This window comes from Pseudopipra pipra, chromosome 12 (assembly GCF_036250125.1).
Source record: "Pseudopipra pipra isolate bDixPip1 chromosome 12, bDixPip1.hap1, whole genome shotgun sequence".
NCBI lineage: Eukaryota > Metazoa > Chordata > Aves > Passeriformes > Pipridae > Pseudopipra > Pseudopipra pipra.
This window is the reverse complement of record NC_087560.1, coordinates 9,533,703-9,551,702: the sequence shown is the minus strand read 5'-3', so window position 1 is coordinate 9,551,702 and position 18,000 is coordinate 9,533,703. Positions and strand designations below refer to the sequence as shown.

Sequence of the window (18,000 nt, the reverse complement as noted above, 5' to 3'; positions counted from 1 at the left end):
CCAAGTGTTTTTTTGAGTCTCTTATGCAAGATCCTGGTTTGGGACTCGCAGTGTTAAATTGCTAACTGACTTAAATTACTACTAATAATCATTTAGACAGAATTCTATCATAATTAGTCAGCAGTGTGCCCAGACACAGATCTTTATAAGATGTTTGTGTATTTATTTGAGGTGTGAATAGCTATTTAGCATCTGCAATATTCATTAGTAAATATGATTCTGTGATTTCAAAGTCACAAAAAACTCCTTGATGTTCTTTCTTAAAAGGTATTATAAATTCAAAATGTTTTGATAAAACCAGCTGTATAGTTTGATTGAATACCCTATCATATTTAAAATGGACTTGATAAAATTTAATTTTCCATCTGTTTTGAATAATTTACAACAAAATGTGATGATAGGCTTCATCTTTGCATATCCCTTCATCATCTTGTTTCCTGGCTTTGTTATTTCTCACTTTCAGGTAACAGGCTGCTGACAGCAACTGACTATTTGCAATTGTGGGCCCCTCCATCTAATGACATTCTAGAGGAAGATGAAGATGATGATCCCAACAATCAGATCAAAGATGATAAAGTTCTCCCAGTTCTAAATGACTGGAAATGTGTCTGGCAGTGCAAGTGAGATAATTTTTATTCTAAGACAAATTGCAATTCTACCTCACATATCAGCAATATCTTCTCTCCAAAACTATATTTTAAAATGTGCTTTTAAATATCATAAAATTCAAAGAATATAAGTTATTCCAAATAAGAAATCCTCACTTTTTCAAGTGATCTACCATGAGATGGTTGAATAAAACCTAATCAAAGGCTTATCCAAACTGTACCACTGAAAATGTATCAGAATCATCTGTTTTCTCATCTGTGAGAATAATACTGAATATTGGATGAGACTGAGTAGAGGAGCAGTAACAGGCAGATAAGCTACACTGATAGAGATAAGAGCTGCTTCCTGAATCTTAGGAGAGGGGGTCCTGAAACTTTCTATTTAGTTCTATTGGAGCTTCATGTTACAGAAGTGTTTCCTGATCATCCATTTCCAAATATATGCAGACTTGGGAAGTAGCTGCCTCTGAACCTGTTTTCTCTGTAGTTTTCTGAAGCCATTTCAGATTTTGCCCCCAAAGCACTGCATAGGGAGCTTTCCTCTTAAAGACATCTGACCATAACCTGTAATCACAGACAAATAGCATCACATTTATGAGAAAGATATTTACTTTCGTTTCTTCCTCCTATTTGTCTTGGTTTCACTGGGAGTAGAGGGGCAGGTGGGACAAACTTCACTTCTAGGATCTCATTAGATCTAACCTAGGCTTGCTGTACTTAAAACAATTTATTTTATGAGCTGTTTTTCTGTAAAACTGTGAAAATACTATTTTGTTTCATTATAGCATATATTTTTATGCTTCTGCTATTTGTAAAGTATGCTTAAAGCAACAACTATAAAATACTAATATATTTCATTTAAATAATGAACAGTAACACTTAATCAACTGAAACCTATGGAATAATACTCTAGAATAAATAGACCTTACTTAATTTGCTCTTGTGTTCTGTAGGACTGCAACATCAGTACATTTGATGTCATGGTCTCCTGATGGTGAATACTTTGCAACAGCTGGGAAGGTAAGGGTCAAAAAGGAGAATTAAATAAGTTTTTGCAATGTTTTGCATTTATTTGACAGAAGTAAGTAATATGAATAGTCCTGGACCATACACTCTATTATAGTCTAAGCAAAGGTAAATTTTGATCTCATGTGTAATGCTGTGTTTTTGTGTAATTGCATGAATTTCAGCAACAAGAAATTGGATTTAGTTATGTAGTCTTACTGAATATAGTGATATAGACTTGTGTGTGTATATATATACACATATATATTTTTGATAAAGTATACTTAGATGTATTTTTAGATATGCATAAACATATTTTTCTAGTTCTGCTGAAAATATTGAGAATAAATATCAGATCATTATGATAGAACACATACACATTTAAACTAGTATAATATGCAGATGTCTGGATAAATTAGACAAGGTTTTCTATTTAGTGAATTCTGGGTTCAATTGTCAATTCTTAACTTCTATTTCAGTTTGCAATGTTTTTTTGTCATATCCTTTATTCAAGCAAGGTTTTCAATTAATAATTCTCATTAATATCACCCTCTCATTCAATGATTCCTGTTGGTTTACAAGTCTGGACAGGTAAGCATATGTTGCTTGCACTTAATCTTAGTTAAACAATGAGATGAATTTTAGTTCTGGGCCAAGTTTTCATGAATGCTACCAGAATGGCAGTTTCCTTATTATTTGAGGTTTTCCTTTTGTAACATTTTGAATTATAGCTAGCTAACCCCATGGTTCTGTTGCTTTTTCTAGGATGACTGCCTCTTAAAGGTTTGGTATCCTATGACTGGTTGGAAATCATCTCTTCTGCCCCAAGAGAATGAAGAAAAGAGAAGATGCTCAGAGGATGTCCAGTTCTCATTTGTTTATTTGGCACATCCTCGAGCAGTGACGGGGTTTTCGTGGAGGAACATTAGCAAGTACATGCCCAGGTTTGAAAGCTTTCTTTTTTTAAGAAAAAACAAGCAACCTTTGATCAAATATTTTTTTAATACTCTGATTAATGTTTTGCCATCAAGAACATGACATTTCTCTTCTTATTCTGTCAAGAAACAAGCTTCTGTCAAGCTTCCCATAAGCTCTGGTATTACCTCTTACAGTAGTGATAGTCATGTTAACATTTAGTTGGGGGAGAAGCAGAAATTAAGATGAAACAATAACTACTAAATACATGTAAACTCCCCTAATTTCTGCTGTGTTCATATAGCTAAATTAATTCCACTGGCAGTAATCTGGATGTGTCTGCCTCAGGGGTTTGGTGTGTAATGTGTTACTCACGTCGTGTCTCGATGGCATCTGTCGGCTGTGGGCAGAGACGCTGTTACCAGAAGATACTCTTCTGGGGGAGCAGATCTGTGAAACAAGCACTTCCAGCATCAGCAGCACCGTCTCTCAGTCTGGAAAGCAAAAGGACAAAATACAACAAGCACTAGAGGTACAAGTAAATACTGGATTTGTCGAATTTTAATTTCAGGATTCTTAAAACTTTAAATACTTCAGGATGTAAAACTCTAAGAATGTATATTACGTAGTCTTTACGTGCATAACAGAATAGTCTGAATTATTTCGTATCAGTTTTTGAAGTCTGTTACTAAACATTGAAAAAGTCTGAGACTGCAACTCTGCATTCAAGCTCCATGGTTTTAAAACTCAGTTTACTTTTCCTTTAGCTAACTAACAGTGATGGGAAAAGACAATGATTAATATGGAATAGTAATGATAGTTTCATTCTGATTGGGTCTGAAGGTCTGTAATTACAAAAACAGTGGAAGGAGTAAACAAACTCTTTGAACTTTTAGTTACCTCGTTTCATAATTGCATTTCAAAAAAATGGTATTATGGGGCTCTAAATTTCATTTCAGTGGCAGTTTTATCAAGACTATTAAGTTTACAGTAAGAGAAAACCTGTCAATATAAAAACAAGAAAAGAAAAGAAAAGAAAAGAAAACAGTCCCCCCTTATTTGTAACTATTACAGTCAGACCAAGGTTTTACTTCTTACATGTCATGGTCATCAACAAATAGGAAGATTGGAATCAAGTACACTTTGGGCTGCTGAAACAGTTGTGCTCTCCACATGCTCTCAGAAATTCTCAGTTGTACGAAAATAATTCATTATAAAATTATATTGCAAAAGTTACTGCTTTTAGATTGTTGTAATCCTATTTATTAATGTTATGCAGAATAGTGGGTATTTTTATGTTGTTATTGGGGCCGATATTAAAGAAATTTCCTGGAGACTGTTAGAAGAGCTTTGCCTTTGGCCAGAAACAACATACATTGAGTGTTACTAATCTCTGTTGAAATCTATTTAAAATAATCTTTTTGAAATCACTCATCATTTCTTTCGTAGAAGAAACATAAAAAGCTTTAGCTTTACATAAGTGTGAATTTTTACCTTACTTTTTTTTTCAGTATTTCTCAGTTTATTTTTTATAACTATAACAGACAATTCACCAGCTGAAAAATATGAGAAAAGGACAAAGGAGATCTTCAGTTCTTGTTACCCACACGGATGTGCTGCCAGATCAGCAGGGGACTCATGAAGTTCAGCGTCACATTTCACACCATGCAAATGCACTTGGTCACTTCCACATAGCAGCAAGCATCAACCCTAACACAGGTGAAATAGATCCATTTATTAAACTCTAATATATTTGCACAAAATGAAAAAAATAAAGGGAATTGAAATGCACATTCTTTGCTTTGCCTAACTGAATAAAGAGAATTTGTAGGAAGACTCTTATTTCACAAGTCTGTTACTTGGCATAGAGTTTTGTAAGACAAATGAAGCTGAATTTATTCTGAATATGTTAAGCACTTTTACAAGACAATTAAATTCATCTTTGCATGTCAGAAGGAAAAGAAACCTAAATTTCCAGTTTGCTTGGTGTTTGATTCTTGGGTTTTGGGAGCCCACGGTATATGATGAATAGAGTAATTGTATTCTACAGAATATATAGTAGGGTTTTATAGAATATTGCATAATGTTTTAAAAAATCTGTACATGAATGACAACACTGCAAAATATGAAACTGAGCAATTAAGCCTTTTGAATATCATTTACCATTCACATAAGAATAAATTTTCATGTAAATTTATTGCCATTAAAATATCTTTACTTTTTTTATTACAATTGCATGTAGAAACTTGATCTGTCACCTGCCTATTCTAATCTTATGGGCACAAATGATGTTATACCTAAAATAAGTTAAATGTGTGTATGTGTGTATATATATGTGTATAAAAGATAAGCAGTTTAATAATATAGCTTTTTTATTTGTTTTAAAATGTCCACAGATATTCCATCAGTCTTGGCTGGAACAGCTTTTAATATAGATGAAGGAAATGGCTTCGTTGTCCACTGGTTGAATAATAAAGAATTTAGTTTCACATCCTCCATTGAAGTATTTATGCAGCATTTAAGAAAAATTTCTGAACAACAACTAGAACAAGATTTTGATGTTGAAGTTGAAGAGGAAGAAGAAGTGGAAGAAAAAGAGAGAGGTTTACATATGAAATTAGACCATGGTTAGTTCTTATCAGATTGTCCTGCTTACAGGTTAAAAATATATTGTGTTTTGGATGGAAAGTGATGGGAAAATCTTTGCAATGGATAAAATGGCACAATTCTTTTCTGTTGCAGACTTGTCTATAGACAGAGAATCAGAGACAGGAACTGGTACAGGCTCCTCAGAACATGAAGATGGAGAAAGAGAGGGAAGCCCCAAAACCTCCCTGCTGGCAGGGCCACGAATGCCTCTTCCAACAGTTTTGTTAGATCGGAAAATTGATTTGCTCCTGACGGAATGGAACAGGAATCCAGACATGCTTTTTACTATCCATCCTGTTGATGGGACCTTTCTGGTGTGGCATGTGAAATATTTAGATGAATACAATCCAGGCATCTTCCGACAAGTTCAGGTATTATATATTTGAGATGGTTTTATTATTTATGATCTTAATCAACAAACAGTGTGTCCTTTCTTTTATAGCTGAACATCAGTATGAATTTAATTAAGTACTTCCTGAGTTTGTATATTCTAATTTTTTCCTTTTTTATTTCTTTTTTAGGTTTCATTTTCTTCTAGGATTCCTGTTGCATTTCCCTCAGGAGATGCTAGTTCCCTTAGCAAAAATATTATGATGTATGCTTGCCCTATCTTTGTAAAAGATGCCAGTAGTGCTGCACAACAGAAGACAGTGGACTTTCCAGATAATACTCTAGCAAGTAAAAGCTTTTCCCGGGACAGTGCAAATGTGAATATAATTTCTCCCATAGTAATGATGATTTCCAAACATATAGATGGCTCTCTAAATCAGTGGGCAGTTACTTTTGCTGATAAATCAGCCTTCACTACTGTGCTCACTGTATCCCATAAATTTAGGTACTGTGGACACCGCTTCCATCTCAATGATCTCGCTTGCCATTCTGTGTTACCTTTACTGCTCACATCTTCTCACCATAATGCTCTGTTAACTCCTGAGTCAGACAGTTCCTGGGACTCTGACAGGATAACCAGAATGATGGATCCCATCAAACATAAGAAAGGTTCTTCTAAGCAGCAACTTAAAAACGCAGCAACCCGTACATTCCATGACCCAAATGCCATCTACAGTGAGCTGATTCTGTGGCGTGTGGACCCCATAGGGCCTTTATCCTACACTGGAGGAGTGTCTGAATTGGCTCGAATTAACTCTCTCCACACCTCTGCTTTCTCTAATGTAGCCTGGCTTCCAACACTCATTCCCAGCTATTGCCTTGGTGAGTATATGTGGCATGTTTCTGTAGAGGGTTAACATTGTCAGTTGCTAGAATTAATTTGTTAAAATAAATTACTATTTTATTTGGACTATGTTTATATTAACTTTTCAAAAATTTCCTGGTATTGTGCAAATCAAGCATTTTTATTTCATTTGAGGCTAAGATACTGCAAAACACTTCCTGTGGTCTGAGTGTGTCTGCAGTCACTGTGGATCAGTTACTGACATTCAGTAACTCCTCTCTGTGACTAAGCACTCATTACTCTCGCAAAGAACAAGATGATGCCTTTCCTCAGAGCTTTAGGCAGCTTCCCTGAGTGTTCTCTGCATTGACACAGTATTAAAAATGCAGATGTTCTTTCTGATGGCTTAGGTGTCTGGGTTGCTGACCACATGCAGCTGCAGGAGGCACTGGGTTGAACAGAATTTGTAGTTGGACCATTTGAACATCAAAATTATCGAGAAAGATTTTCAGCCAAAATCTGCATGATCAAATTCTTTTAACATGCCGACTAAAAATTCTGCTTAGAAGATCCTGAAACAACACTGAAATTCTTCAGACCATCAAGGGTTTACAAAAGCCCAGTTAGAACACAGAATATTTTTAAATAGATAGACTACATTAACTTTACAGAACTGCAAGCAATACTTTTTCAGATGTCCGACAGTACATCTGATGTGTGATGCCCAGGACAATTCTTTAGTTTTTGGTTTTAATTTTGGGGCTTTCCATTGCAGTTAGGAAAACTATCTCATTACTCTATTCAGCCACTCAGATACTTATTAACCATCACAAAGATGTTGTTATAGTAGTTGTCATCTTTGTAGACAGTACTAAATGCCATTTGTGCTGTGGATGTAATATTACATTTTATACTAATGCCAGGTGATTTTGTTATGTTCAGGCCAGACTTGCCTTTGCAATGATTAAATGGCTGTCAAAGATGATATACAATCCAAAAATCCTAAATATGCTAAATATGCTTAATAAATGCATATCTTTGATTTAAAATAAATATATTTGGTTTTCTCTGCTTACATAGTAACATTCTGTGCTGTCTGAATCCCACACAGTGTTCTAAACACAAATAACAAGCTGCTTTCTTCTAGAGGAAAACGTATATCAGAATAGACAATCTCATGTCAAGCCTGTCATATTTACTGTAGGGAAGCAAAAATACACAGTTTTTCATATGTTATTCAGAACTACAAATCTATTTCTCCCTCTACTTTTATATCTGCACTCTTAACTGCAGGGCAGAAGGGAATATTCATAGAGGTTAATTTTATGGAAAGTACCTAGAGACAGTAAACAAGGAAAAAAGCTGTGGCTGATGTAACATTTCCGAGCACTTTACCTTTAGAGTCATACTCTGAATTGTCTCTGACAGCCCCTTCCTTTAGGTGTATTACAGACTGGGCATTGCATGTGTGAACAGTAACATATGTGAATTCAGTTTAGGTTACTGAACTTTAATGAGGAGTTTCATTTACATAAATGAGAAGAAATGGAGTTATTTCAAAGTTAAATAATGGTGTCTTAATACCACATTTGCTTAGTTTTTTTGCTTCAATATTTCATGAAAATTATATTTGAGTCATACTCAGATATTGTGGACTGTAATAGATTACCTGATGTCATTGACTGGCACTTTTTTCTTTATGCATTTATTGTGTTTTCTGTCAGGTACATATTGCAACTCTGCCAGTGCTTGTTTTGTTGCATCAGATGGCAAAAACCTCAGGCTCTATCAAGCTGTTGTAGATGCACGAAAACTTCTGGATGAATTATCTGACCCTGAATCATCTGTAAGTTTGTGGCAGTTTGAGCCACATTAGAAATCTAAAATCCAAAAATAGCGTGATTTGAAAGTATTAAAATAAAACTAAAGTTAACTTATTTTCCCCCCTCCCTTCCATTGGTTTGTCTTCAGTTAGCTGTGTGGGATTTTTGTGCCATTCCATGTACAAGATCATATTTGGAGAAAGAGAGGGAAGCCTTGCATAGTTGCAGGTTTTGCACTGTGGGTAAACATTAGCAGACAGAAAGGCAACTGTTGCTACTAAAAGTGTCTGGATCGAAACAAAATTTCCCAGACAAGTTTTCCCAACCTGTGGCAGGTGGGGAAAGGAAAGATAGAATTTCTCTCTTTGACTTCTCAAAAGAGGAGCCTAGAGCAAGGGGGAAGGTGAAGGACAGATGAGCAAGACAAAAGTGTATCCACCTAAGTTACATCTATATATGAGGAAGGACAGAGATGATGGAATATAAAGAAATCAGCAGGTTATTGCTAAGGGTAATATTAGCTGTTATTTTTTTTCTGTAAGAAGCAATTTTTCATCCTTTTTGTCTTTAATTTCTGTGACTTTAAGCAAAGTAAAGGCTGACCTTACACTGCTATTGTATAAACACATCTTTATCCCTTTTCCCCCGTTTCTCTGTTCTTTTATAAGCCATCCTGCAAGACAGAGCCTGTCAGCATTTAGATCAGTCTGAGAAATTTGTTCTAGGAGCAATGACTATGAACATTCCAGCAAAAATCAATACAGCCTTCAGCTTATATATGAGCTGTACTCATTTATTTTTTCATATGTGGCAACAAAACCTGAAGCTTGAAAAAGAAATGAATCAATATATTTGTTTCTCATTGCACAGATATTTTATACTGTGTTATGAAAGGATAAATCTTTAAGTAAATAACACTTAGCTTCCATAAAAACTGATGTATCATCCCCATGAGGAGCTGCCAACTCACAACAGTGCAAATGTCTAAACATATTATTCTTGAGTGATAAAGTGACAACAGGATGAAGTCTGTTACAGTTTCTGCCAGCAAGGAAAATTGAAGCATCAATTTATCATAAGTGACTGCAATTTTCTTCTGTCCAAAGGAAAAATACACTAATTTTTTCACATTTTCCTCTGTTTCAGAAACTTATTGGGGAGGTGTTTAATATTGTGAGCCAACAATCAACTGCTCGTCCAGGATGTATTATTGAACTCGATGCAATAACTAACAAAGTAAATAAATGGTTAACTCTTTAAGAGTATCACATAAAGGTGTTTAATACCTTTGTTAATTAACCTAATCTGTTGGAAAGAGGTAAAAGAGATGACACTTCTTTATGGTGATAATGACTGTGTGAATATTGAGATACTTTGAACATTTTGGTAAGCCAACTTCCTGTTAGCTGCTAAGAGCTCAAAGCTCATTTTTAGAGTTTGACAATATTTTCTAAGCATAAGTCTTGATGAAAGCAAAACTTAACTAAAGACTGTTTTCCAAGCCATCATAATTTAAAGGAAAATAATTACAATTCCCTCAAACCCAAACAAACAACAACAAAAAATAACAACATTAAAAAGCCCAAACCTAAAAACTAGATCTAACTATTCCAAAATGTAAGAATGTTAGCCAGGTATGACTTAAGTTTTTTTGTTTGTCTTGTAAGACAAATTTGTATCTATTAACTAATACAGCTATACTTTTCAAACAGTGAGCAGGTGTAATTAAACCTTGTTCATACTCAGTTATTTTGGTCATACATTTCCAGTGCTGTTCCGTGTTAGGAAGCAGCCTGTGAAAACAATGAGTTTTACCATTTCTTAATTACACAGCTGTGGGGTTTTGACATGTATATTTTTCTATTGTCAATAAATTTCCATGTCTTTTAAGTACTAATAACATAGGATCTTCAATTTTAAGTTCATATTTACAGAATATTTTCCTAGAATTTTTATAAATGAGTTCAGAGAATATTGTCTTCCCTTGTTTCTCTGGAAAAAAGAGGGTGTTTTGCAACATGAAAACTTCATCATCACTGGTTTTGGGGAGCATATTTTTCCTTGCCAGCAGGGAAGGATTTCAGTGTGAGCAGCCTTTTTGTAGGGAGCTAGAGTTACTGCAAAGAAATCTGTTGCTGTCAGAAAGGACAGATGTCAAGATATTTGACAGAAAGAAAATCTGCAATTTGTTCCCTTTTTCAGATTTCCCAAGCAATTCACTGCAGACATGTCTTCCTACTGAAGAGGGATAAAAGTCTAAGAGTTTTTGCCACTGTCATTTCTTCAAGGCCAAAGAATAAAAACCAAACCAATACTAATTAATCTGTCAATAACTGTGACAAAAGTATTATTACAAAATTCATCTGGCATGGTACATCTGGGTGGATTTGAATATACAAATAATAGGTTCTAGAATATGCATAGAATATTCTTAATATAAAATGAAAATGTTTAGTTTTTCTGATGCATTAACACAATTTTCAACATTATAAAAGAAAGTGTTCCTCATTATTAGCTGGATTGCACAAAGGAAATAATTGCATGAGTACAAAATGTTTCTGTACTGTTCTGGAAGCATAACTGTTGCTCAATGTTTCAGTGTGGCTCAAACACACAATTGCTTCATGTCTTCCAAGAAGACTTCATTTTGGGATACAAGCCACATAAGGAAGATGTGGAAGGGAAGGAAACTGAGATATTTTTCCAGCCATCACAAGGTATAGCATAAACTATAACTAATATGAATTAAGTAGGTACCAAAAATGTTCTTAAAGAATACTGAAATCTAGCTAGCATGTGCTAATTTACTTTTAAATGAGAATCTGTAGAATTCAGTAAAATGGCTGTTTTGTGTTTTTCATATGAATTACTGTTTACATGGAATTAAACAAAAGCATTCTAATTGAAGAATTTTGAATTCTAAGAACATTTTAACCTGTATGAAAAAGTACATTTTTCAAAGTGCTGTATGTTTTATACAAAAATAAACAAATAGAACAGAAGCATATTTTCTGCATCAATATGTAGTTCCAGGTCATGATGGGAATATATCTGACTTTCAAGTTAATGCAATAGAATCACTGGGTAATTTGGTTATAGACTTAAAACTTTAAAAGAAAAAGGAAGAAAGCAGGCAGGTGAAAGGAGTCTTTACAATCTGGCAAAATAATTCAAACTGACTGGGAAGGCAAATATCTAATAAATTAGATTTGTCACTAATACTCAGATTGTCTGTAAGTCAGTATCTATTTTTGTAATTCTTCTGTGGCCATAAGCAAACAAAATGTCAGTTAAAGCATATTACTAATGGTACTGTTTGAGTATTTAGTTTTATAATCAAACAATTTCTTTCAAAGATGAAAACAGGGTTTTTTTATTATTAATAGTTTATAGAGAATCTTTTGTTATGGAAAAATTACTTAGGTTGAATGTAAAATTCATGACAGTGATAATATGTTTAAATTACAGGGTATCGTCCACCACCTTTCTCAGAGAAGTTTTACCTTGTAGTAATTGAAAAAGATAGTAATGGCTGTTCTGTTCTTCAGATGTGGCATCTTCATCTCAAGTCTGTGCAAGCCTGTTTAGGTGAGTGAGTGACTGTAATATTTTTAGAGAGACATTTCTTTCATATTATTTCAAGTAAAACTTAAAGTTTGGTGGTTTATTTTAAAACCATTAATCAATGCAGTAGAAGCAATGAGATTTCTTACAAACACTGATTGCATTCTATGCCAATGACAATATATAAATTTTTTGATGGAGTGAGTAATGTACTTAAGCACTGAAATCTTTATTTCAGACTTTCAGAATGTTATGGATATCTTAAAATTATTAGTCACAGCATGCAATAAAACTGACACTGCCTGCACACATCATATAATTTTCTGTGCAACTCGAGCACTGATAAAAACAAATAAATTTGATTAAAGGGTATTCATGTGTTGTCCTTATAAACAATTTTTTTAACATTCTTAAATTTTTTATACAGCAAAACCAACCGAAACATCTTCATCAGATAATAAGCTTAGTGTACCTGAGCAAAAGACTGTGGATTCTTCTCCAGATGTATCACCTGGCATAAGTCCCATTCCACGATCTTCATCCATTGCTAATCTTCAGACTGCTAGTAAACTCATCCTGAGCTCCAGACTCGTGTACAGCCAACCTCTGGATCTTCCTGTTGGTGTAGAAGTAGTGAGAGCAACTCCTTCAGCAGGTAGCTTTAACATTTTTTTCTATCCAGTCGATCCACTGATTTACCTCCTAGTTTATAGGATTGTATCTCCCCAGCCTGTCACATTCTGAGTTACTGATACAGGAAGTTCAGGACTAAAAATGTGCTTTCAAATCATTGTGCCCATGTCATGTTCTTCTTCAATAAAGGTATCAAGAGCCCATAGGAGAGCTATTCTTGAAACTTACTGCTCTAATAGTTAGAAATGTAACTTTTAACCTTAATTTGTTAATAAACAATTTATACCTGCTTGTTCATCTGTCAGCATTACTGTGTTTGGTATGTAGTGCTTTTTTTCACCTGATACACTTACGGCTTCTTCTGTTTGTCTGTCTTTCTGTCTCTCCTGTTGTGTTTTTTTCCTTTTCCCTCTTTTGTTTCATTTTGGTAGGCTATATAAGACTAATCTTAATATCCTTAATCTCATCTGATTAAGGTTTTTTATTATTCCTTTTGTTGTTCAATTCCAATTTATCATATTTGAATAGTGACCAAAAATGCAGACAATAAGTATTGTTCAAGCTGCAAGACTGTTACCAGCCTTAATGTTACTTGCCCTTACCCAACTCCAAATTAAAAAACTAATACCAGGTTGTAAGATCTCTTGCAGTAGGTAGACACTGTTATGTCTGCCTTATTCATGAAGGCATCCTACTATATATTACTAAAAGTAAATGTGTTTGTTCCAACTTCAGGTCACTTGAGTTCTTCATCAATATACCCAGTCTGCCTTGCACCTTATTTGATAGTAACGTCGTGTTCAGACAACAAAGTGCGGTTCTGGAGATGCACTGTAGAGACAGACCTGAACAGCAACAATGAAGAAAAGGAAACATATCACTGGAGAAAATGGCCTTTGATGAACGATGAAGGAGAAGACAACAGCAGCACAGTGAGCTTAGTAGGAAGGCCGGTTGCTGTGAGCTGTTCTTACACGGGACGTCTCGCAGTAGCCTACAAACAGCCCATACAGCATAATGGCTTTGTTTCCAAAGAATTTTCCATGCACGTTTGTATACTTGAATGTGAGTCTACAGGAGGATCAGAATGGGTTTTGGAACAGACAATTCATCTGGATGATTTAGTTAAGGTTGGAAGTGTACTTGATTCAAGGATCAGTGTAGATAGTAATTTATTTGTTTACAGTAAATCAGATGCATTTTTGAATAAAGACAGATACCTGGTGCCCAGTATCAAGCATTTGGTGCATTTAGACTGGGTTTCAAAAGAAGATGGTTCACATATACTGACAGTTGGAGTTGGTGCCAACATTTTCATGTATGGAAGACTTTCGGGAATTGTAACAGATCAAACGAGCAGCAAAGAGGGAGTAGCTGTCATTACCTTACCACTAGGTGGGAGCATAAAACAAGGTGTAAAGTCAAAGTGGGTGTTGCTTAGGTCCATTGATTTGGTATCATCTGTGGATGGCACTCCTTCACTGCCTGTTTCCTTGTCCTGGGTGAGAGATGGCATCCTGGTAGTGGGGATGGACTGTGAAATGCACGTTTATGCCCAGTGGAAACACGCTGTCAAGTTTGGTGATGGAGAAAGTGATGTTTTTACTGCTGAAGACTCAGCAACACAAGATCCACTTAAAACAAGCTTGATAATGAAGAAGACCAGTGTAATTGATGGGGCAGGTATTGTGGATGATGTTTTTGGCACTCCAACAGTAATTCAGGACGGAGGCCTCTTTGAAGCTGCTCATGTTCTTTCACCTACTCTACCCCAGTATCATCCAACCCAGTTATTAGAACTTATGGATCTGGGTAAAGTTCGCCGAGCCAAAGCCATTCTATCCCATTTAGTTAAATGTATTGCGGGAGAAGTTGCAATAGTTAAAGACCCAGAAGCTGGAGAAGGGACTGGTCCTAAACGCCATCTGTCTCGCACCATCAGCGTCAGTGGCAGTACTGCAAAGGACACCATCACTGCTGGCAAAGATGGTACTCGAGACTACACCGAGATAGACTCAATTCCCCCACTGCCACTGTATGCACTGCTGGCTGCAGATCAGGATGCCACCTATGTGTCTGAAGAAACTTCTAAAATACCTCAGGGCTCTGAAGACCAGGCTAAGAGAAAAACAGAGGATCAGTACTCGGATCTGTTCCAGATTCAACCTGTTACAACCGAAGACTTTATAGATTTTGAGCCTGAGAAGAGGGAGAGTAAATCCAAAGTTATTAATCTGTCACAGTACGGTCCAACTTACTTTGGCCGAGAACACGCGAGTGTCCTTTCAAGCCACCTGATGCACTCCAGTCTGCCAGGCCTCACTCGACTGGAGCAGATGTTCCTTGTAGCTTTGGCAGACACTGTGGCCACAACGAGCACTGAACTAGATGAGAACAGAGATAAAAATTACTCAGGTTAGTAACTGACATTATCTCAATAAACTTCAGCAAAGGTAAACTTAGTCCTTGGGTATTTGGGGATAACACACCTGAAATCTAGCATCAGTTATTTTCAGATTAGATACCGTAAGAAAGAAAATAAAATACAAATCTCTACTTATATTTCATGCATAATAAATAACCTGTGGTTCAGGCTCTTGGCAAGCTTAGAAACATACATTCCTCATACACTGTATATGATAACTTGTATATGTGTCTCTTGTAGTTCAAAAGTCAGTATTTTGTATTTCACAGGAAGAGATACCTTAGATGAATGTGGCTTACGATACTTGTTGGCGATGCGCTTGCACACTTGCCTTCTGACATCGCTGCCACCTCTGTACCGAGTTCAACTGCTTCACCAAGGTAATCCTCAGAAAAAGTGTTGCTTCCATTTGATCCCCTTGAGCTGACAGGCTCTGGTAATGTTTTATTTATAATATATTTCTATTATCTGCATATTAATTTTCTTTTTCATTAAGGCCATTATCTTGCAAAGGCTTAGTACAGACTTCCCTATGTGCACTGTAAATAGCAAAAAAAGGATAACTCTAGAGCAGATTCTGGCCTGTTCAGTTTGAGGCATAAGTTCTCCAACCAGAGAAAATATAGATTGTATACATAATTCAGTGTTTGTGCTGGAGGAATGAACACTTCTTTACATTAGCTTGGCTTTATCTTACCTTAAAGATTGTTTTATCATTTTCATCACCGCGTTTTTTTCCCTTGCTCAATATGAGTAAACGCTGTTGCAAAATACAGGAAAGAAAAGTAGTTACCACCCAAAAAGCAGAGACAAGAATTTCTGGCCCATAATGGGTCTGCTTCTGTGATAACAGGATGCTTTTCCTTCAGTCTTTCAACATGTAAGTTTAGTACATTTATGAGTGGGGTGCTGGAAGGTTACAAAAGAAGCACTGAGGAGAGGTTTTCCCTAACAGGCAAAAAAGATATTTCAGCTGTTCCTTTAACAGCTCTACTTCCTGTTGAGGGAAACAGTCTCTCTCAGCTCTACCCAACTCTTGGGCTGGAGATCCCATTTTTCCTCTCTGACATATTCCATTTGCTTATTAACAAGTCAGTCTTCTGAATGTTATTGGTTTGTGTTATTGTTTAGGCCTGTCTACTTGCCATTTTGCATGGGCTTTTCATTCTGAGGCCGAGGAGGAGTTGATCAATATGATTCCTGCTATCCAAAAGGGAGACCCACAGTGGTCTGAATTAAGAGCTATGGGTATTGGTTGGTGGGTCAGGAATATCAACACGCTCCGAAGGTGCATTGAGAAGGTACTTTTTATTGCTCACAATTTATCCTTACATGCTGTTAGTTGTGCCTTCACAGGTGTGCATGGTGAGTTGTGTAAGCAGGTTCCTTTGTACTCCAGCCCAGCCAGGAGACTGCATAATTAGTTTTTCTATGCCAGCTGATGTTGGCAGTCCTGCCTTACAAATGTCATTATTCAGTAGTAAGATAAAATTCAACTGATCTTGGGAAAAGCCATTTTTGAAACGCCTAAATTCTCTCCCCCACATATTTTATAGTATGTTAAAGATCATATTAAGTACTCTGTTTCAAGAAAAATCTTGCTTTCGGGTATGAGACAGTCTACAGATTTAAACAGGTAATAATGCTTTCAGTTCAGCAGTAGGTTTTCTATGAGAAATGTATCTATCTAAAAATATTAGTCAATAAAAACCTATATAAAGGATTTTTTTTGCAAGTGTTGTATTGTTTATAATGAAGTCCTATAGAACATAAAATAACTGAACTGCAAATAAATGCAGATTTTACTCTTCTGAAGAGTTACAAAATTACTGGGTTTTGGCAATAAATACCTATATTATGTAAAACCAAAATAACACTAAATCTCATTTGTGTGCAGAGTTTTCTTGTGAGAGGTCTAAAATTGATAAAGTGCAATGTATTTTCGAAATAATAGCTAAAACCACTTCCCACAGCTACCAACAAAGTTTAAATCTCATTAAATAATACAAATTTCAGCTTTCTTATAACTTGATGTTTGATGGATTTGTATAATTACTACATTTGCTTTGAATTACAGCAAGAAATGCAATCTTTAAAATATCTGTGGAACACTACTTACTACTCTATTAAATTTGCAAGTCATCTAATGAAAAAAGTACATTTTTTTAAGTTACAGGAAATCAAAGAATCCAGAGCAAAACAATTATCCTAGTACTCCAAATCAAATGCAATTACATCTGATTCCTGTATAAAACCCAATCTGTTCTTTAAGCAAATACTGTTATTAGCTTAAGTATTTTTAAATAGTGGCTTGCCAGATGAATTTCACCTAATAGTATTAGTTACTGTAACACTTTTGAAGAAAATATTTTTATTTGCACATTCATATCCCACTATTGCTCTCTGCAATAGTGCTGGTTTTCTGACTCTTAAAAGCATTTACAGTGGAGAGCTCTGTTACATGTGAGTAAAACATTCTCACAGAAGTTACTTTGTTGGTTTGTAGAGATAATGCAGTCACTAAACCATCCTCCCTGTTAAACAGCTAAAGAACACGAGTTATGTGGGTAAAGGCAACCTTTTATATTTCCATTAGTAATAGTAGGCTTTGTTTACTACAGGTTGCAAAAGCTTCATTCCAGAGGAACAATGATGCCTTAGATGCTGCACTTTTTTACCTTGCTATGAAGAAAAAGGCAGTGGTGTGGGGTCTGTTCAGGTGAGTTCTGCTAACTGTAAGTTTGATAAAATCTTACTGGAACCAGGAATGCAAAGCAGAATTCATTCAAGATTAGAGTTTAATTTCAAGTAATGTTGCTCAAGTGATAGTATGCTAAGGTTATGTAATAAATAGCTGTATACATTGCATTTCTCTATGCAGGTCCCAGCATGATGAAAAGATGACTGCCTTTTTCAGCCACAACTTCAATGAAGATCGATGGCGTAAAGCTGCTTTAAAAAATGCTTTTGCTTTGTTGGGAAAACAACGTTTTGAGCAGTCAGCTGCATTTTTCTTGCTGGCAGGTTCACTAAAAGATGCTATAGAGGTATCTGCTTTTGAGAAATTAAGTTTCAATTTCTAATTTGACCTATGTAGCTACATCCTTGCACGCTGTTCTCTGAATAAGTTTTCACAAATTGCGGCAGCACAAAATGGGATGGTATGTCCACACAGGAGCCCCTTGTGCCCTGCAGACATACCAT

At 35.6% G+C, this 18,000-nt stretch overlaps 1 protein-coding gene across 4 annotated transcripts in view; it reads left to right on the top strand.

Moving 5' to 3' along the window:
- The window catches only part of DMXL2 (Dmx like 2), a 49,292-nt gene that overhangs the window by 10,837 nt on the left and 20,455 nt on the right, over positions 1 to 18,000 (top strand). For all 4 annotated transcript variants that reach the window (XM_064668799.1, XM_064668797.1, XM_064668798.1 and 1 more), the window contains exons 5-22: positions 464 to 620; positions 1,562 to 1,628; positions 2,379 to 2,557; positions 2,877 to 3,060; positions 4,073 to 4,247; positions 4,925 to 5,155; positions 5,271 to 5,548; positions 5,699 to 6,389; positions 8,076 to 8,197; positions 9,321 to 9,410; positions 10,774 to 10,891; positions 11,643 to 11,762; positions 12,166 to 12,393; positions 13,107 to 14,786; positions 15,066 to 15,176; positions 15,928 to 16,097; positions 17,418 to 17,515; positions 17,678 to 17,843. In XM_064668799.1, the coding sequence (XP_064524869.1) occupies positions 464 to 620; positions 1,562 to 1,628; positions 2,379 to 2,557; positions 2,877 to 3,060; positions 4,073 to 4,247; positions 4,925 to 5,155; positions 5,271 to 5,548; positions 5,699 to 6,389; positions 8,076 to 8,197; positions 9,321 to 9,410; positions 10,774 to 10,891; positions 11,643 to 11,762; positions 12,166 to 12,393; positions 13,107 to 14,786; positions 15,066 to 15,176; positions 15,928 to 16,097; positions 17,418 to 17,515; positions 17,678 to 17,843 (4,865 nt within the window). The remainder of the gene's footprint in view (positions 1 to 463; positions 621 to 1,561; positions 1,629 to 2,378; positions 2,558 to 2,876; positions 3,061 to 4,072; positions 4,248 to 4,924; positions 5,156 to 5,270; positions 5,549 to 5,698; positions 6,390 to 8,075; positions 8,198 to 9,320; positions 9,411 to 10,773; positions 10,892 to 11,642; positions 11,763 to 12,165; positions 12,394 to 13,106; positions 14,787 to 15,065; positions 15,177 to 15,927; positions 16,098 to 17,417; positions 17,516 to 17,677; positions 17,844 to 18,000) is intronic.